The sequence below is a fragment of the Sciurus vulgaris genome, assembly GCF_902686455.1.
Source record: "Sciurus vulgaris genome assembly, chromosome: 7".
Classification (NCBI taxonomy): domain Eukaryota; kingdom Metazoa; phylum Chordata; class Mammalia; order Rodentia; family Sciuridae; genus Sciurus; species Sciurus vulgaris.
Window position 1 is genome coordinate 48,977,820 of NC_136467.1, and position 21,717 is coordinate 48,999,536.

At 36.0% G+C, this 21,717-nt stretch overlaps 1 protein-coding gene across 2 annotated transcripts in view; it reads left to right on the forward strand.

Annotated features, from left to right (window-relative positions):
• The first annotated feature begins 995 nt into the window (after positions 1-995).
• The window catches only part of FRK (fyn related Src family tyrosine kinase), a 100,888-nt gene continuing 80,166 nt past the window's right edge, over positions 996-21,717 (forward strand). The window contains exons 1-2 of one of the 2 annotated variants that reach the window (XM_079146602.1): positions 996-1,172; positions 1,328-1,980. In XM_079146602.1, the coding sequence (XP_079002728.1) occupies positions 1,610-1,980 (371 nt within the window). In that variant the 5' untranslated portion in view covers positions 996-1,172; positions 1,328-1,609. The other variant, XM_079146603.1, reaches the window with a different exon arrangement.

Below are 21,717 nucleotides of genomic sequence, written 5' to 3' on the forward strand. Positions count from 1 at the left end.
CTTGTTTTTAAGAGAGAAACTTTGTTTTGGCACTGGGTTTTGAATCCAGGACCTTGTGATTGTTAAGCATGTGCTCTACCACTGAGCAACACTTCCAGCTCCTAAGAAATTTTGGGAAAATGTCTTAAACAGGAACAAGTAGTGCATTGTGAACAATTTTGCAATGTTCTCTGCCAGTACAAATGACAGTATGTTGATCTGCTCAGACTCCTTGCCCAGTTGCTCTTGAGATCCAGGAAACACATTAGTGAGACTGCTGCCCTAAATTAGAGGAAATGGAGCAAACCCCACTGCTTGCCTGGAATGACTGTCTTGTGCTCAGTCTCATCAGTCCCTAAGCTCAGCCACCACCCGCACCAAGTTAGAAAGAACCAGTACAGAGCTGGAGGCTGGAGGTCAAAGTTTAACAGAAAGAATCTTCATGGTAGTTCACAAAAAGCCCTTCCACTAGTTTTTCTCTACTGGTCACCTACCACCTAGCATGTGTGTGTGTGTGTGTATGTGTGTGTGTGTTTCAGAAATAGTACGTGAAGGATGGGAAATTAAATGTCTCTGTGGGAAAAAGCAGTGTTTCAGGTTCTCAGAGTTTTAGTCAGCTGCTCTTTTACTTTTCCAGACTGGGAATATACTTTGAGGCCATTAAAATCTATTCCTGGTGATTAAAAAAAAAAAAAAAAAAAAGAAAAAAAAAAAAAGATAGGGACTCAGTGGTTCCTTTTCAATTGCCCTGGGTCTGGCAACAAATATCTAAACACTCTGATTTGCCTTTTTAATTTCCCCTAGTGGTTGCAAAACAATTCTACTCATATTTGTGGTGGAAAAAAAAAATCCTCTGTCCTGATTTCTGTGCTGGGAATATAGCAAGACACAGGCTACCTGTGCTAGCCTGTTTCTCCTGGATGAAATGAAAGGAATTTGGCTCCCTGGTAAGGGGGCTGGCCTATACTGGGTGTGGGAGAAGGGAGGGGTAGAGGGGACGGGAATCCCATTTAGATCACAGAAGAAACCAGGAAGTAAGGAGAAATTATTACAGTCTGTACATAGCTCAGGATGTTAAAGGCAACAGCTTCTGTCGGTTGGTTATTCATTAGCAAAAAAGGAAAGAACAGTCAGGATCAGGACTGGTGGAACCACAGGAGCACACTGGAAGCCCGGAGAGGGCTGTGACACAGGTGAGACATGGAGATTTTACCTGGAGATAGTATCTTTCTCTTGCTAACTTTTTTCTTGGGACAAAGGACAAGGTGGCTATTTTTTGTTCTTGAATATTTGTCTAAATAAAGTTCTTTTAATTTGCTTTTATTTTTGACATGGGATTCCTGAGCAGACGGGAAGAAGAGGCATTTTCCCCCTGAACAACTGCCCAGTTCCCACTTGATTTTGCTCTGGGGCAACAGCTACAGCTGAAGAAAACAAGGAGGTGAACCTCCCCAGACAGGGCTTGCTGCAACCAGATCTGCGGGATTGTTCTGAAACTGGACTTATCACACTCCCCAAAGTATGGTGATTTGGAGCTGATTTCAAAGTTGTCTGGAGAAGAAAAGAAAGTGGATCTGAGGAGACTACGGGGAGAGGGAAGGCCCTCTTCCCCTCTCCTAACCAGGGCACCATGGGCAATATCTGTCTGAGGCTCTGGGCATACTTGGAGCCCTGTCTCCCCTGCTTGTCTCAGGAGGCAGACAAGTCGGTGGTTATTGAGAATCCAGGGGCCCACTGTCCCCCTGAAGCTCCCCAGATCCCGAAACATGAGCCTGAGAGAAGCCAGGGCCACTACTTTGTGGCTCTGTTTGATTATCAAGCTCGGACGGCAGAGGACCTCAGCTTCCGCGCAGGTGACAAACTCCAAGTCCTGGACACTTCCCATGAGGGCTGGTGGTTGGCCAGACACTTGGAGAAAAGGGCAGATGGCTCTGGCCAGCAACTGCAGGGCTATATTCCTTCCAACTATGTGGCCGAGGACAGAAGCCTAGAAGCAGAGCCGTGAGTAGAACAGACCTATGCTTTATTTGTTAACTCTCTGAGGGCCGGGTAATGAGTTTCCCTTCCTACCTATTTACAACCTCCTAACCTCCAGAGTTGCATAGAGAGTGTGTGGAAGTAACTGGTAAGAACCCATTAATTGAAACACGCCTTTCCTGCACAGTAGTGTGAAACTGGTAGGTAATTGTTGCTGAAATGACTTCGATTACAGTATGTATACCCACGGGCCAGGTGTACCTTCATCAACATAAACAAACAGGAAATAACTCGAGGGTCACTTGAAAAGCAGATAGGCATTTCATTTGCAGGTAAATCATAGGACTCCCTTAAACCATCCTTTAAAATCTAAAACTCAGCTCTCTTTTGTTTTTGTTTTGATTTTTGAAACCTATGTCATCCCAAGTCCTAACATGAATTCCTTTTTTTTTTTTTTTAAATTTTTACTTGTTCTTTTTTAGTTATACATGACATTTTAGTCCTTTTCATTTTGATAGTCACACACGTCGGCTAATCAACACAGAAGGTAACATTTATGCAATTCTATTTTTTCAGTAAAATCATGACAGAAGCATTTTTTTTTCTTTGAAAAATGTCCCAGATTCTGAAGTATATGACTCAAATTATGACATCTTTTGGTTATTATGATTAAAAACTGGCCGGTACAGTTTTTAATAATACAGGTACATTTTATAAGTAAGAAAAATAAAAAGAACATTGCTCTAAAAGAGTACAGATTTTACTCCAGAAAAAATAAAAAGACTTTATCTTGGTATTTGAATAAATCCTATGAATTACAGTGGAACAAAAGAGCAAAATTTTATGTACTTGCTCATTCTGTCTGTCCATCCATTCATCCATCTATTTATCCAATCACCAGGGACTGTAGTGGATATGATGAGAAGTGAAGGGAGAACTACTGTTGCTAGTTGAATATACAGTGAATAAACTGCAGTCCTGTGGAGACTGAATTGGGAGCAGGTGGAGACTGTGTGGGTCCCAGTGTTCTTGTTCCCTGGTTTCAAGGAAATCCAAGACTGGGAATGTTTCTCAGGAAATGTACTCATTTTATAGAATGATTCTTTAACAGAAGAATTTTGGGGGTTCACTTATGATCTCATGTGAGTATTTTTTCTTTTTTATGTGGGTTGCAATATCTCTTACTGTCCCAGGGAATAAGATGATAAGCCATGGAACTTTGTTGTTGGTTTCAGAATTCATAAATCCTAATATGAAGGGTGGTTTGATGATTTTTGAGATTCTTTCCAACATGAAAAGCTTATAAAAGGGTCTTTATTTATACCTAAATAGAAATGAATTTAAATTTGTGCTTTTGATGAATGGAATTGATTAGTTCTTAAATGAGAAAATCATCTGTGTTACATTAATTTTATGTGATAATCTATAAGAAATATATTTTCTTATTCATGGAATGTTTACTTATGTGCTTTTATTACCACATGATTTCTATGTAATAAATGGCACTATGCATATTTTATATTCAGCGTAACATATATTAGAAAAATACCATAATGTTAATATTTAGTGCCTTGAATTCATAATCTACTAGGTTTAAATATTCAGTTCACTTGACTGCTTAGGGCCTCCATTTCCTCATCTATAAAGTCTCTGGGGTTGCCTAGATTTCTGAATTTTCTGATTATTTGGGAACACAAACTCTTTTATTTTCTGGGTACTGGGGATTGAATCCAGGGGCGCTGTACCACTGAGCTACATCCCAGCCCTTTTAATTTTATCTGGAGACAGTCTTGCTAAATTGGCCAGGTTGACCTTGAGCTTGTGATCATCTGCCTCACAAGTTGAAATTATAGGTGTGTGTGCCACCACATCTGTCTTGGAAACACAAACTCTTATTCTATCAAGCATTCATCCTTGACAGAAGTATAAATGCTAAAGAAGACAGACTGACAGACCCAAGATAAGCAATCCAAAGGTGATCATGCCCTGGGAGAAAGACTTGAGCAGTGTCCTTACTAATTTAGATGGTCATTGCCTACAAATACAAAATAAGACAGTTAAAGTATTGTGACAATTTTTTGATTCTCAGGGGCCATCTGTAGCCAAGAATACTCTTTTTCCCTCTGTACATAACTCCTGGCCTTTCTTCTTGAAATCGGTTCTCAGCAGTGTTTCCATCTATCACTGCCAACTCAATCTCTGTAGTGAGCCTCATTTGGAATCTCTACACCTATTGGAATAAGGATGTGAGGAAGCCAGAAAATGCTACCATTCTGCTTCCAGCCCAGCACAGCCCACTTGTTTCCTTCTAAGTGCACATGGAGGCCTCATCTGTGAACCCAGGTTACTTCTGGAGGTCCTTGCCACCATATGACCAAATTCCTTCAATACTTTTAGGGCAAGTAGCTGCAGCCTCTAGAATTCCACTCCATTTCAAAGAGATGATGATGATGATGATGATGATGATGATGATGATGATGTATGTGTGTTGGGGGGGACAGTTCTCGAGATTGAAACCAGGGCCTGTGCATGCTCTCTACCATAGAGCCACATCCCTAGTCCCTCAAAGGGAAGTGCTTTTAACTTAGCAGGCATCAGAATGAATGTCTCAAGAGGCCCACACAGTGCTGTACTATGGTGGAAATCATACAAAAATAACTTCTTTTAATATTTTTTCTTTAGTGAGTTTTTTTTTTTTCCCAAACTTAAACTTCATTTTTCTTATGAACACTATGAAAGTTTGTGTGCTTTATTGAGCTCAGTAAACAGAATTAAGGACAGATTATTATTTATATTCATACATGTGAGATGTGTAGGTAATAGGAAACCAACGAAAGTTGAATCGTTTAATTTCTAATTAAACCAGTGTAATGCAGTGTGTATTAGTGTTCATCTGTTTATGTTTTCTTGTTCTGGTACGGGGGGTTGAACCCAGGGGTGCTACATTCTCAACTCTTTTTATTTTTTATTTTGAGACAGGATCTTGCTGAGTTGCTGAGTCTAGCCTCAAACTTGTGATCTACCTGCATGAACCACTGTGCCCCACTGTTTATATCTTTATTTTTGACTTGTACAAGTAAGAAATTAGTGCAAGTGCTTTGGGAGTTATTAGTGCCAGGCAAATCAGTTGAAAGTTTAAGTTTTTGGTTTGTTAAATTCTTTGCTTTGTCAGTACTTAGAAGTAGAGATGTTGACAAAAGAGACTATTGATAAAAGAAACCAATTTACTAATTGATTATTATTCTTAGAAATGCTGTAACTTTTCTGAATATCTTACATTAAGTGATATAAAAATCCAATTCTTAAAGAATCTTGTCTGTGTTAAGAACCATTATAATTTTCATCTTATCTTCAATTTGAACTTATTTCCATATCCCTTTATAGATTTTTTTCAACACCTTCAACATGGAATCCCTCATGAACACTACTCTCAGGGTCTTGTTACTCAGAGGTCTCTTTAAATATATTATTTAGTGTTTTTCAAGATATAAAGTTCACCCAGAAAACAGTGACACGGAAATCACATATAAATCTTGAAGCCAAGAAAAATGGCTTCAGGTTTCACCAATTTTAATGAAAGAAATTCCAGCAGTGCAATGTATTGATGAAAAACAAAATGATCAGCAATAGTGTAATTTGCATGTAGCATCATTTATCTACGAATAGTTTAAAAAGTTGTTTGCCCACTTACTTAGGTGTATCTTAGTTGTTGTCTGTGTCTGAAGAGGGTCAGAGATGAGATCCATTAGTTTCCTGGAGAGAGAATTGGTGATGGTTTTTGCTTCATCCATATGACCACACAGGCCAAGGGGTAGCAGTTAGGATAAACAATTTGAATTCCTTTTGCATGTGGAAGATTCTTGTTATGGTAACAAAGTGAAATACACTGCTGCAATTCTACTGCTTGAGTGTCTCAAAGGCATAAATTTCCATGAAAAATAAAATCTGGGCTTAGAGTGTAGCTCAGTGGTAGGGAACTTGTTTGTCATGCATGAGGCCCTCCGTTTGATCCCAGCACATGGGAGGGGGGCAGAGGAAATCAAATCACCAAATTTCATATTTTAATTAAGCTCCACGTCTTTCTGTGTCATATTCTTGTGTATGCTCCTGCTTGAGACTCCATGATGGTGCTGTGTCCATTCCATGAGCCTGGTATGGTGCTATGAATGACTCAGCGAAGTCCAGGAGTCGGTCTTCGTTTTGTTACCTGTCTAATGTGGCTTTATGTTAAGAAGTGTCTCAGCTCTGAGCCTGAAACGGTAAAGGCTATGAAGTTCTGTTCCCCTCTAAACTTGAGGATGGCCTACCTTTGTGTAGAGGAGGCCTGGAGGAGTCACCAGTACAATTACAATGGTGTCTTTGTATGTCTTGTTAGTGCTTTAGCCAAGGAAGAAGCAGAGTACTTTGTGGAAAGCTTTTTTCTTCTCGTTTGTTTTCAATTCTTTACCTGCTCAAGAATCTAGGGACTGCCTTGAAAAAGAAAGCAAGAGTAAATATTTGTGACTTATAATTGTGTTGGTAGTTTATGGGATAAAAAGATTAGAAGGTTATGAAGTACAAAGGTAATGGAATTTCTCTCCTTGTTCAGGGAGTATTTTCCTTCTCTTTAATGTGTTAGAGAAGAACTCTTTTAGGATTTTGTATAATCTAAGGTAACTGCCATTGTCTAGCCTGAAGAAAGTAGCATGGTAAAATGCAGTGGCATATGCTCTGGAAGAGTCTTACCTCATCATTTTAGAACCGAGTGAGGTTTCCCTGTTTGGTGATTTGAATACTGAAGAATTTAATGATTATCAAATACAAGTTGTATATCAGGCTCCTAGTCATTTTCAAACTAGATGTCAGTTTCTTTCTTAGCTGGGATATGAATTCAGGTTTTGAATCTAAGTTAGTTAGTAATAGAGAAACAATGTGATTTAAAAATTAAAATTGCTATTAATAAAAAAAATAAAGAAGGAGAGAGGCATCAGAATATTCATAAATCAGTCTTACACAATGGATTTTATCTACTTTGAGTAGTTAAGTCACTAGAAAGTTACCTCTGGGCAATCATTCCACAATGACTCTTTATTCAGATTGTTTCTTTTCCTTGGTGTTTGTTTTCAAGGAGTAATAAAAGCACATGTATTGACATGAAAATAATGCATTTTCAGTTCTCCTCTAAGATAAAGTACATTTCAGTACTCTAGTTTTAGAGACGAAGGTTTGTTTAGACTTATATATGTAAAATATACATATGGCTTTTTATCAAATCAAATATTTTGGATAAATCCAAGATAAATTATACAATTTATAATTAAAATTGCTCAAGAGTATGTTTAGATACTCTGAGTTTAATTAGGAGCATCTATTATTAAACGACAGCATTACCTATAGGGTTATGAGGTATTCTACTCTCCCTATCCATTAAATTGTCATAATGATCTATTTACCATGATGTAAAATAACAATATGACAAGCATGTTGCTAAAATAATTAATTTAATACAAACTTTCATCTGAGGTATATTACATGATTTTTCATGTTGATATTACCATACTATGTTTATGTTAATAAAACCATTTACCTAAATTTATTATATGATGAAATTTTATGTAAATTGTCATCATTTTTATGGAAAATTTTAGTTAACTTTAGTAAATAAACTGTATAAGAAAAATGGCAAAGTCTCCTGAACTATGAAAAAATGTATTTTGTTTAAGCCATGAAAAAAAAGGAAAAGTCAGAAAAAGAGGAACAAACTGAAATACATTGATATCAAAATTAAAGTTTAGTTAATAACATTTAAAAATAATGGTAATAAAATTACATGCATCTCAAACATACCTTTGAGAAATAATGAAATAGTATGGAATCATAAAAATGAGCTAGGAATGATCATTTCTAGGAAAAGTAATGATATTGATAATACTATGAAAATTTCAATTGCAATATTTTATTCAGAACCACACTTTCTTTTTAGGTTTTCAATAAATTAGTAACAATGGAAAATTTTTATGCAAATGAAATAAATCATTAACTACTGAACTCTAGTCTAAAAGATTAGAACCTAAATTCTGCCTTGATTGAATTTACTCTTTGAAAAAACAAAAAGGTTTTATTGAATTTGAATGGGTTTGTTTTTGTTCAAATAAATTCAATTATTTGAATTTGGATTGGCTCTGTTCATATATCTTGAAGTTCCTTTTTGACAAATAGGAACACAAAGTAGACACAATTTTCTATACAGTAAGGCATGATTAACTTCTTATTTTTTTAGAACCTACTATGTACCATGCACTTTAATTTGTCTTGTTCTCCCAAGACAGAAAAAACAATAAACAATTATTTGCGTCAAGTAACTGGTTGTCAGCTCAAAAAAATTCCCTTTGAATTTTCCAACTATAAATACTACATTGAGAATTTACATGACAAATAAAAACTAGAGCTACTTTTAAGTTCTTCCAGTAGGTGTCTTAACTTAGTCCAGAGTTTTAATTGAAATAAAATGCTGGTTGTTCTTTTTGACATGTAGCGTGGTATGCTTAAAGACACAGGATAAGGATTCAAAGATTCTGAAATTGAATTTGCCTCTGTTATGACTTCATTATTTGATCTTGAACAGTTTCTCATCTGTAAAATAGAAATAATAATGACACCCATCTCAGTTGATCGTTACAGGACATAAATGAGACTGTGCAGAAAGGGCACAGTGAGAGAACCCGATTATAGGAACTTTGTAAATATTGTATATTATTTAGTCAGCAGCCCCTCCTTCACATGTCTAAATGGATCATCCTTTGCATATCTCCATTCTAGTCCAAGCTCCCCATATTCTTTCCCTCAGCTTCTCTCCTGTTCTGAGCATCTTTTTCAGTCTTTGAAAGTGCCATACTGTCACCAGCAGGGTTGGCCTTCCCATGGGCTACTCTGTCTGCCTGCAATGTTCTTCTTTTCCCGACCAGCTCTAACTCGTCCTTTAGGTCTCCCCCTTTTTTGTCCCTCCCTCCCCAGGTCATTCTTAGAATTCTAGGCTACTTTATGTGTTCCTGCTTAGAGCCTTTTAGCATCCTTTGTCATTATTACTAATTTATTACAAATTTATTTCCTGCCAGTGGAAGTGGGGCCATTGCCTAGCCCCTGAGCTTGGTATGATGCTATGCATAGTAAATGCTGGTTGGGTAAATGAATAATGAAATGAATGATTACTCCAAATCTCAGGTCTTTTAAAAAGCAGCTGACAGAGTCCCTTATATTTTTGTTTTTAACTTTTTCTCTTTCAGTTGCTTTTTAATACCAGGAAAACTATATTAAAGGCACAGACTGTTATGCATTATTCTCTCAATGAATTGCTCATACCTTAATTTTTTTATTAGACTTGAAGTCATAATAGCATAATTCTAGGCTCCCAGAAATCAGTCACTCTAATATACCCCTGGGGAGAAAATACTTAAGGGTCACAGACTGATTCAGATATTCTTTACAATGAACAATGAATATCAAGCTAGCAACAGATTGTAATTCACATGAAAAAGGCATCTAAAAGTCACATGTGCACATTTTAAACTATATAATGGTTATATTCAAATTAGAAGAATTACTGGCCAGAGTTTTTAAGTGGACAGAAAACCAAAACCCAATTTGTAAAATTAATGCTGTGGGGCCAGACTTGTTTCAGTTTTTATGGTCAACATACATAATTTAAATTTATTATGTATATGAAATATTTTTCAGCTAATATATACTGAAAGTTTGACTCTTCACTGAATGTTAGTAGATTTTTCACTGTTACATTCTAAAACTGTACCAAACAAAATAATTATATCTTCTTTTTGCTAATTTTCCTACTAATTAACTGCTAATTTCTCTGCAGTATTCTGTTACTCCCATTTTTAATGGGGGAGCGGGTCTCAGCACTGAAAGTACTGGGCTGCTTTCCCTGGGGAAGGTAATTGTGCAGATTAATAGCAGCTTTAATGGTATTTCAGGGCTTCTTACAGCTAGTTCCTAAAGCCTGCAACTTTAGTATTTATGTGACTGTTTCTTTGAAGATTAATGTAATAGAAGAATTTTGCTAAAATGTATAAATGCAAATATAAATCACATGATCTATATTGCCCACCTTATTGCTCATTTAGCTGAATTCATATGCTGTAATAGACTACTTTTTGCAAGATCTTTCTGTTGTGTCATTTTTTTGACCAAATTTTTTTAGTTATGTTTTTCTATTTAAAAATGGAGTTAATCTGCATGTCAGAGTCTTTAATGTTTTTATTAATGTCTTCTTTTAAAAATCTTACATGGCATATTTTATAATGCCTTTACATTCAGGCTAAATTTCTCAATTAGGTCTTTTTTAATGATTTCTGTGCCTTTTTGAGAGTAATATGAAAATGCAATTCAAGAAATGCAATTACTAAAAACTTGAATTTTATGTATATAAGGTATACATAATGTATACTATGTGTATAATTTTAAAGGGACTTAGAATCTTATAACGAAACAAATATTTTCTTTAACAGAAATATTGCATACTGCATTGCAGCTTGATTTGGATGACTTGGAAGAATCCCATATGGTTCTTAAGGTCACTGTAATGCTATCTTGACCTCACATATGTCTTTTTGCCAGTTTTGAATATTAGCCAATTATGACAGATCAAGACACCATCCTGCAAGCCCAGCATTGTGCTGCCTGCCAAGACATTTCCCAAGAATCATTTCAGTAGGGTACCTGTTATTTCTCTGAGAAACAGGATTCAGAAGTCTTTTGGCATTTCTGATCATTGAAGAAAATAGGTTCTAAGGGACTCGGGTATCCATTCAACAAACCTTTGGTATGTTCTCACTTTATTAAAGGCATTGTTTTTCTATCATGGAAGCTACAAAAATTAGTAAGTTGGTGTTTGCTCTGCAGAGAATTTTACAATTCCTAGAGGTAAGAGTGAAAAATCAAGAAATGTTATGTTAATCCTTTTCTGCAAAAGGCCACCAAGATCACATCTGCAGTGGTACATTATTCGTTGCGGGGAAGAACACACACCACAGAGAAGAGTGAATCATCTCTGTAAGAGGATGTCAGAAAGAACTTAGAAGTTTGAGGGTGTGATTTTTGGGGAGAGTTGAAGCAAGCAGGGGTTTGCTCTGGATCGATGATGTCAGGAAGTGGAGATAAATGTATGATTGAGTATCATTAAATCTTTTTGAGAAGGAGGGAAGACTAGTTGGAGATTGATGCTGTAACTGGTGCAGAAACAGCAGTCACTCAGGTTTTGTGAATTTTTGTGGATGTTCAAACATGATTCTGGAGTGATGGGATCATGTTTTTGACTTGATTCATCATGGTCACAATGTGGCCTTGTCTGATGTCCTCGTTCTATGAAATAGTTTGTTCAACAGGGAACACCAAGGACTGACAATAAATACCTGGCCAGCTCCTGGATGTGAGGGGTTGCTCATCACTATCTCAGCATGGACAGGTGCTGATCTATGCATAAGAGTAGCACAAACTGTCGTGAAGGACATGCTTGAAAAAACAACTACTTAATGCTTGAATGAAGAAACAAGTATGAGAATGAATGTGCAGAGATAGAAGAGATCAGTCTTGATTTGGGGGGAAATTGTACCTTTCTTTCAGTGTTCAGCTTACATGATCCTCTTCTTAGAAGAAATTAACTTGTTCTTCTATGATTTTGTATTAATTGTTAGTAGAACAATAGATTATAATAATTAGCACTTGAGGACTTACTATTTATTATGATACCTGTCATATAAAGAACTCCACTTGCATTGTCTTGTATCTTACAACAGACCAATGAGATAGATAACTTCTATCATCCTCATTTGCAAATGTGGAGGCTGAAAGTAAGTAAACTCCTTGGTGGAAAGTCATTAGAGCTTCATTTTGATTTGTGGCAGTTAAAAAATGAAGGGTAGGGAGGTGAACAATCTCATGAATAAAGACAAGAGGACTTAAGAAAGGAAATAACTAATATTTTTTTAGAATCCTCAATATGCTAAGCACACAAAACTAATTTAATCTTTATAATAGCTCTGTATGGCAAGTTTTCTTATCACTATTTTTAGGGTTGGAAAATTGAAACTAAAATTAAATAGATTCTGAGGTATTCTTATCTGGTAAATAGTAGAGGCAAAACTATAAATTAAATGAAGAAAAGGAGAAAGTGACAGGAACAGAAAAATATGTGATTTGGGACCAGGTGAAGCATTAATGGAAATATTCATTTCACACAGTAATTTTTTATGGAGATGGAAGGAATAGTTAAAGCAGAAAGGAAAAAAAAATGCATTCAATTTTTAGGCACATCAAATTTTGAAGTCGTAATAGGACATCTCAATGAAAATGTCCAGGAGAAATTTAGAAACCTAAAAGTCAAGACAAAGGGACAAGTCTATTCTGTAAGGATGGATTCTGAAGTCATTCAACAGAGATGCTGTCATAGATGTAACAGGAATATATAAACCCTGGAACATTTTTTGTGGTGGGCAGAACCTGGGGCCCAGGGTTACGCCACATGAATCCAAAGATGGCGACTGGCAGAGAGCAAACAGAATTCTGATTATGCATGGAGAAAGGCAGAACGCGTTTACAATTGGCTGTATTATAATCAGTTCAGCCGCCTAGTGCGTGGACAGATATACTTTACATGTATGCTCGAGTGAGTGATTGCTTGACCTTTAACAGGATTAGATGGACATATCTGCTTACCATTGCTTATGCATGAGACTGCTTATATATTGAGGGTGTTATTGGAATAAACGGGAAGCTGCTTGATGAACCTTTGAAGTACGTGTCTTCTGTCCCGCTGGTCGGGCCATAAGCGCGAGAAGCAGCACTTTTAGGTAAGCGAAAAGAGCAAGAAGCCGCGCGGAACCGCTTGGAGCAAGCCAGGCAAAGAAGCCATGGTTTTCCTCCGTAACTGGAACCGCTTGAAGCAGCCCTGGGGCAAGCAGCGGTTCTCGGTAATTTTTGACTTCATAAAGATGATAAGAACCATAGCAGGAGAGTCTGAAAAACAGAAGCAGCAAAGACCCCATCTTTAGAAATTTCCACAGTTTAGTTGAGTAAATGTGATGTGTAGTTTGTAATGGCCCCCTTTGTTCATGTCTCTTTGCGTCCCCACTCTTGAGTAGTCCTCTGCTGTATTGACAATCAGCTTGATCGATTTCCTTGTTTTGATGAATGGCACGGTAGAAATGGTGACAAAAGCAGCGACTTCCTTGGAAAGTGCTTGCATGTTGTGGTTTGCTTTCTTACTGCTCTTGGAATTCTGAAGCTACCATGAAGAAACCCAAACTAACCTCTGGAAGGATGAGAAACTGTGAAGCCTATTGGTCCCAGCTGATCAAAGATTCATGATTAATTCCAGCTAAGATCAGTGGAGCCCATCTCAAAGTCCTAAACCTTTAAATTTGTGAATTAGCTAAATAGCATGAGGCAAAATCTCATATAAGAAACAAGAGTCTGGATAGGAAACAATGAAGGATTCATAAAAGTAAAAGGGAAAAAAAGCATCTTTTTTAAGTTATGAAAATAGAATATCAAGATGGAGGGTTAGGGTCAAATGCTAAAAGAAGGTCAATGTAGTGAAGAGCAAGGGTCATTGGGTTTTCTGGAAGATTATTGAGACTAAAAAGCAGTTTCATAAAGTAATGGTGGTTGAACGCATGCAATCAAGAGTAAGAGTTATAGAGGGGAACTGCCTTTTCTGTCTGGAACTCTGCCCTGAGAGGTTTAGCTTGGGGTGAATCATAGATGATGTATTGTATGGTAGGGGCCACACATGAGACTCAGGTCCACCCTGAGAATCAGAACTAAGGGAAACCTAAGGCCAAAGAGACAGTGGAGCCCAGCTGCCTCCACTTCTAAGTAGAGTCTGCAGGGTCCGAAAGTATTGTATCTACTTAGGATTTAAAGAATGTTTTATCCCCTCTAGGGTATCAAAATTGGTAGGTATTCATCATCACTGGATATCCAGCATTTGGAAATTGAGGTATGTTGAGAATAGGTTTAGGGTTCATTTTTAACTTTGTGTGTCTGACCTTCCCAAAACTTTTTCTAAAAATTCATCAGAATTTTTCCCCCTAGTACTCTGCTACCAGGTTTGGGGATCATGTTGTGGGAAAAATGAACCCAGTCCTAGGTCTTAGAGAGGCATTAAATATATGTTACTTTATAGAAATATATCTGTGAAGGGAAGTTCACAGATCAGATATAGAACAGCAGATGAAGGAGGCATGAGGATCAGAATTTACTGGGAAATACTGAGTCAGGTTAAATGCTCTTTAAAAAGACTTCAATATTTATAGATTTTGCATCTACATTTTAAACATTTCTTTTCTATGGTATTCTAATAGCGCTATTTTATGAAACAAAAATAACGGACTCTGAGCCACCTATGTGAGGAATTTTTTATATAGAACACTAATACATTGGCCTCTGCACTTTCTGGAAAGCCCCTGCAGAGTGGGTTAGGTAAGCCCCGGTTTTTTCCTCTGATTTGCTTTAGTTACAGAGTATTCCTCTGTTTAGCCTCAGGCTATTATAATACAGCAACTACAGTGATGTTTCAGATAAAAACAATACAAAAGCGACTCAATAACTTGTATCTGGGTTATGTAATAGTTGATATCAAAACAGGCAAATATTGGTTTTGATGCGGAATCACTTTGAACCCTGTACTCTCTTATCAAAAGTCTGACTCAGGGAATTAGTAGCTTAGAAAAATAAAAATTCTTGTTAGTGACTTAACTGGTCCTTGTGAAATGATAGAAAACAAAATAGTCACATGACATGTTCGTGGAGATTAAAGAACTCCAATAGATAACTTTTCACATTTGAAGATTTTTCTCCTTAGTAAAATTCCTACTAATTTTTGAAGCCTGACTGTCCATTTCTAAAACGTTTTAGTCTTGTAAAATATTGTTCTAGTACACTAATAATTCTCTAAAAATTATCTTTTAAAATATACTTGATAAATATAAAAGAATATATACATATAAATTTCAGTAAATTCTGAATCACAATGATTAATGAAAATCCCTAACTGGCTAGTCCAAGAATTAAATTATTACTAACAATAAATTTTTGAGTTCCTCCTCTGTGGCCATCCTCAGAATAAAACTTCTTTCCCAGAAAACATTGATAGTAACTCAGTTCATAATAGAAAAAGACTACAGTCCACTAATGAAAGAGGAATAATTTATGGTTCATGCATTAAGTAAAATGTTATTTAAGAGTGAAAATTATGAATTGAGTGACATGCAAAAGTATGGGTGAATTTTGGACGCATAATGTTGCATGAAAAAAAAATTCAGAGAGACTAAATAAAGTCCCACAATAAAGAAAACCAAATAATACATTGTGCATGCTTGTTTGTACACTATAAAGTAAAGGAATGATAGGTTGCTATTTGATTTACTTATCTGAGCAGTGTGAATTCTATACTTCTGTAGATCTTATTTATTTATTTATTTATTTATTTTTTGGTACTGGGTACTGAACCTAGTGCTTTGTTCATAACTAGACAGACACTTCACCACTGAGCTACATTCTTAGTCCTTCTGATGATTACTTAAAGACATTATTAGAAATCATTACTGGAAATGTAGCTCAATGTTGGGTGCTTGCCTAAAATACGTAAAGCCCTGGATTAGATTCTTACCAGTACAAATACTGTTTTTTAGAAATCACTTTTGCCATAAAAAACAAAGGGTAGCAACTATGTTGGTCATAAAGGGTCAACTATAGATATTATAATTAAGTGTATGTAGTTCATGATTCTTTCTCACAATATTGTTCTCATTTCTTTTCTTTTTGGAATTGAACCCAGAGGCACTTTACCACTGAGCTATATCCCCAGTCTTTTTTATATTTTTACTTAGAGACAGAATCTCGCTAAGTTGCTGAGGGTCCCCCTAAGTTACCAAGACTGTCCTGGAACCTGTGATCCTCCTGCCTCAGCCTCCCAAGTCAGTGGGACTACTAGCATGTACCACATGACTAGCAGAAAATTGTTTTCACAGAATTATCCTTTAATATTATGCTCTTAACCTAAATAATAGATAAAAACTGACATCTTTTCCAATTTCTGATGTCATTAACCCCAGTAACTTTTAAGACTTCTCTATCCCTTAACCTATGGACTGTGGTCTCCTAAAGGTTCAAAGATATGCTTGAGATCATCCATGAACACTCTGATATTGCACATAAAATTTGTATGGCATTTTCAGGACAAGGAATTATAGGTTTTATGAAAGAAATCATGTTTAGAAAGTATAAGAACCTGTGTTCTAAAATTAGTATCAGCAAAAGGTTCAAGTTTGTTCCTCTTGAAAAATTGATTTGTTTCCTTATAGCAAATACTAATAATTTATTGCACACCACAGTTTTCTTCCTTCTTAGCTGCCAGAAAGCTCAGAGTCCAGTTAAACGCTTAGTCATAATAACCAGGGCTGGGGAGAGAGCTCAGTTGGTAGAGTGCCTGTCTTGCAAGCACAAGGCGCTGGGTTCAATCCCCAGCACCGGGGAAAAAAAAAAAAAAGTCATAATAACCATATTTGACCTTAAGTCTGTTTGTTTCCTGTTTACATTCTCTTCTCTTTATAAACTCCTTTTTATTTTTGTTTTGTTTTGTTTTTGTAATGCTGGGGGTTGAACCCAGGGGCACTCTACTGCTGAACTCTACTCCTAGTTCTTTCCCTTTTATAATTTCTATTCTTAGAATGTATGTTGAGTTTTTCCAGGGATCTGTACTGTAAGCAACTGAAACACGTAAATATCAATGATCAGTCTTGATGTATGTTACATTTTGAAATCCTAAATTATAAAGATAAAACAATTTTACATATTAATCTGTGCACTCATCAAAATTACACTTTTAATAATTGTCTTTCTGAGCTTGGTTGGGATACTTATAGTTCCTGCCTCTTACCTTGTTTACTTTATTATTTCTCAGTTCCATCAGGGCACCTCTTTGTCAGATTCTCCAATCTGACACAAGCTTCCTGCCCTTTATCCTCATCTATGTGTGTGTGCACATGTGTGGGATTCATTTTTTTTTTTTTTTTTGTACCAGGGGTTGAACCCAGGGGTGCATAACCATTGGGCCACATACCCAGTCCTTTTAAAATATTTTGTCTAGAGACAGGGTCTCATTGAATTGCTCAGTACCTTGCTGACTTGCTGAGGCTGGCTTTGAATTCGTGATCCTCCTGCCTCAGTTTCCTGATTAGCTGGGATCATTCTGGATATCTCTTGATATGTAAAGTGAGGCAGGAAAGTATTCTCAGAAGAGCCTTTGAACCCTGAATGAGACCCAAGTATGTTAGAGGAGAAACACTTCCTGTGAAGGAAAAATAGAGACAACGGGCAGGAGGGGACACAATGGCTTAAGATGTAAATATTTTTAAAAAGGCACTTTAAAAAACTTTTAAAATAAGCATCAGAAAAAGTGTGAGAATACACATATAATTCTGTTTAATAGGAGTATAAATAAAAATAAAATAAGTTAATGTTCAAGAAAAGCAAATAAAGTGAGAGTACACTAAAAAACTATAGGAGAAGAGGGATTGGTGAGCAGATAATAGCTTGCATTGGTTTAGAGTTGAGGGTTAGGGTTAGGACTAGTCAGGGATACTGTGTTAACTATGGAATAAGTCAGAGAAATGTAGGCATTCAGAAAGTTCATGATTCTGTGCTTACATTATTTTAACTCTATTTAGAAAATATTCCTGGAGTTTTTGCATTTGTGTTCTGAAGCATTTGTACTAAGAAGATGATCACCAGAGGCAGCTTTTCAATATATGCTTTATTGCTGGGTCCAAAGTGAAGGAGATAAAATGCTAATCATTATTACTGCAAGTCAGTTAAACACATTTCTTTCCTCATTATACTTTCTTGATACCATTCAAATTATCTATGAAATTTTGGTGTTGGTTATCTCTCATAAAGTAAATAGAAAACCCACAGAAAGACGGAAACCTGTTGGATAGGTTGGTGAAACCAAGTGACTTTAGGGACCTGAAAATGAGTTGACCTACAAGTTGGGCACATAGGGTTAAACAGACTTGGGAGTGAGAGGAGAGATCTTGTGTATTTGCCAAGGGAAATTGACTGTATAGGCAAGGTGGTAAACAAAAGGCTGCTGCAGGGAATTCGAGTAAGTTAATATCTTTGCTTCCTCCTAGTGACTCAGAGAGTCACAAAGAGAGCACTGATACATTCAGATGGCTGTGATAGTCCCTATTAGGGCAATGTGCTATTTACTGATTTAATAGTCAAAGAAAAACCATGTTAATCATCATAATAACAACTTTCATTTTGTTGGTATCGTCACAAGTAGAAGAGAAAATAGCTTTTTAAGGAGTTAAAAGAATAGTTAGACATGAATTACAGATTGGTATAAACTTCTGCACAGTTCCGATGTTGATTTCTAGGACAGAGCTCACTTATTTATTCAACCTGTCTGTACATTTACATTTATAGTTAAACAGACTGATGTTTGTCTTGTAAAGCTATCTAACTGTAATGGACAAAGTACCATTTTTTCCTTTCCCAAGTAATCTTATCAGTTTATCTGACTTTGAAAGTGACTTCACAGAATCTAATCTTCCTCAAACGCAAAGAAAATACATCTCCCAGGAATCTTTGCTCAACAGTTCTGGGAAGATATTTTCAAAAGCTTTTTTTTTTTTTTTTTAACTTTTCTATCTACTTCACTGCATACTGACAGGTCGTTGAGAACCTTAAGTGGTTTAGTTTTGTACAATGGGTGTTTTAGGAAAAATGATTCCCAACTTATTTTTCAAATCTTTGTTTTTAGTTATCCATTTGACGTATTTTAGCAATTTTTGGTTATCATAATTTTGTGCCACTGGAAGGGAAGAGGAGTATAAATAATGAAAGGTTTAGTTTGATCCAGCAGAAAGTCATTGGATTTGCTGAGGACAACTTAAGTAATTGGTTCACTGCATTCTAGGAGCTTACCTTATCTAATGATCTCAGTCTCTGCAAAGAGAGAAGAGCAAATTATCCCTGTTGCTGGAAGATTTGTCATGGAAAGAAGCTTTGTCCAAGCAAAGAAGGAAACTTTGCCATTTATTCTTAAATTACTTGTCTATTTTCAGAAACAAAGTCTTTGCTCAAAGTTATTAAAATAAAGAACAGACAGCTCTCCCATTGCCTGCTCTTTTTGTCCAGATACTTTTCCTGGAATGGAAAAATGAATTTAAATCACACTTAATAGAACTGACAGGTAATGGTGATTAAGAAAAGAAAGCCGGATGAAGACAAAGAAAATAGGTGAAATGAGGGCAAGATGGAGGAAGAAAAAGGATAGGAATAAGGGAAGAGAAGGCAATACTTAAAATATTATCACCAAGGAAAGTACCGAGTGTCAATCTCTATGAATGTACTCTACTATAAATAGAAACCATAGAAACAGGCATACACCTGCTCACTGTTTATTCATGGGTAGTTGTTGCAACACAGAAATTCAGTACCTGTTAGTACCAATAATGAAAAAAAATCATTACATAGGAGATTATAGAAAATATTTAATAATAGCTCTACCAAGGGACCAATGAGTTGAATGTTTGCTTTCATGGTGTAACTCATGAATGATATGACAATTTTCCTTACTTCTTCCTTGATTCAGGCATTTGTTACATTTAATCCAAATGTTCTAGCAATCATGCACTACTACTTTGATAATCAAATATGGTAGTAGATTATAGCTTTGAAGTAGAATTTTCAATCTATGTTATTAGGTAGAGGGTTTCTGAGAATATGTTTTAAATGGGTGGGTAGGAATGAATAATGGTTGTGGTTAAATTGGAAAAGAATAAGGTTGTTAGCAAATTTTATAATAGGCATATTTTTTTGCAGCTAACTAAGTGCTTGGGCAGTGTGGTGACCTCTTTTCTTTTTTATTAATTTTTAAAATTTGCTTTTTTTAGTTATACAAGACATTAGGAAATATTTTGATATATTATACATACATGGAATATAACTTCCCATTCTTGTGGTTGAACATGATGTGCAGTTACTCTGGTCATGTACTTAAATATGAACTTTGGAAAGTTATGTCTGATTCATTCTATTGTCTTTTCTATTTCCATCTCCCCATTTCCTACCCTTCATTCCTCTTTGTCTAATCCAATGAACTTCTATTCTTCCCTCCCCATCCTTATTGGGTGTTAGCATCTGCATATCAGAAAAAATAATTTGGCCTTTGAGTTTTTGGGATTAGCTTGTTCCACTTAGCATTAGTCTCCAGTTCCATCCATTTACTGGCAAATGTCATAATTCATTCTTTATAGCTGAGTAATATTCCTTGTCTATATATACCACATTTTCTTTATCCATTCATCTGTTGAAGGACCCCTAGGTTGGTTCCACAAATTAACTATTATGAATTGAGCTGCTATAAACATTGATGTGCCTGCATCAGTGTAGTATGTTGATTTTAAGTTCTTTGGGTATATGCCGAGGAGTGCGATAACTGGGTCAAATGGTGGTTCCTTTCCAAGTTTTCTAGGAAATCTCCATACTGCTTTTCAGAGTGGTTAGAATGTGCATGATTCTTTTTTTTTAATTTTTTAATTTTTTTGGTACTGGGGATTGAACTCAGGGGCACTTTATCACTGAGCCACATCCCTAGCCTTTTTTTTTTTTTTTTTTTGTATTTTATTTAGAGACAGGGTCTCGCTGAATTGCTTAGCACCTCACCGTTGCTGAGGCTAGCTTTGAACTCATGATCCTCCTGTCTCAGCCTCCTGAGCCGCTGGGATTACAGGTGTGTGCCACCATGCCCAGCTCAATGTGCGTGATTCTTAAGCATTCCATGGGCCCAAATGAAATTGGTTATATGGGTATTGATTTCTTATAAAAATTTCTTGACCTCTTACAAGTTCACATCTATAATTTAGATTCTGGTTAGTAAAGAATTAAGTTACTTTTTCAGAACTAATTTCTTCTTGGAAGGTCATGAAGCAGCAAACAAATAAAATCAATATTCTTGGCTTTTAAAAATAATTCTCAGCTCTACCTCCCCTCCAGTTATTATTCAATAAACTTCTCTCTCACCCAGTAAATCTGTTTGAAAACATTGTCTGAACTCAGGTTCTATTTCTTTCTTTTCTCCCTCTTTTAAAATTGTTTTATTGTGGAAAATTTCAAGTATTCTAAAGGTATAGAAAACAGTGCCCCCACGTACTATCAACTTCAAAAATTATCAACACATGTTAATCTTACCTTTTTGTTTCTTCACATTTCTCTGCCACCTCTTCTGTGTTATTTTAAGCAAATTCTAGACATATACATGTTCAAATGCAGATATATTTCTATCTGAAAAATCTTTTGTAAGTAAAAGACATGAAATACTATTAATAAACAAATAAACACAATATAATAATTATTTCTAATATTATCAAATACCCAAAGTGGAAATTCTCAGTATTGTGGTTTACCTTTTATGGTTTACTTATTTGAATCCACATTTTTATGGATTTATTTTGTGGTTGATTTGTGAATCCAAATACTGTGCATTCATTGCAGCTGGTTGATTTGTTTCTTTTAATCTCTTTTATTTATTTATTTGTGGTGCTGGGGATTGAGCCCAGTGTTTCCCACATGCTAAGCATGCATTCTACCACTGAGCTACACCCCCAACCCTTGTCCCTTTTAATACAGATATCTCCTCTATGTTTACTTGGATTTTGCTAATTTATTTTTTCTTGAACTCATTGCAATTAGACTTTC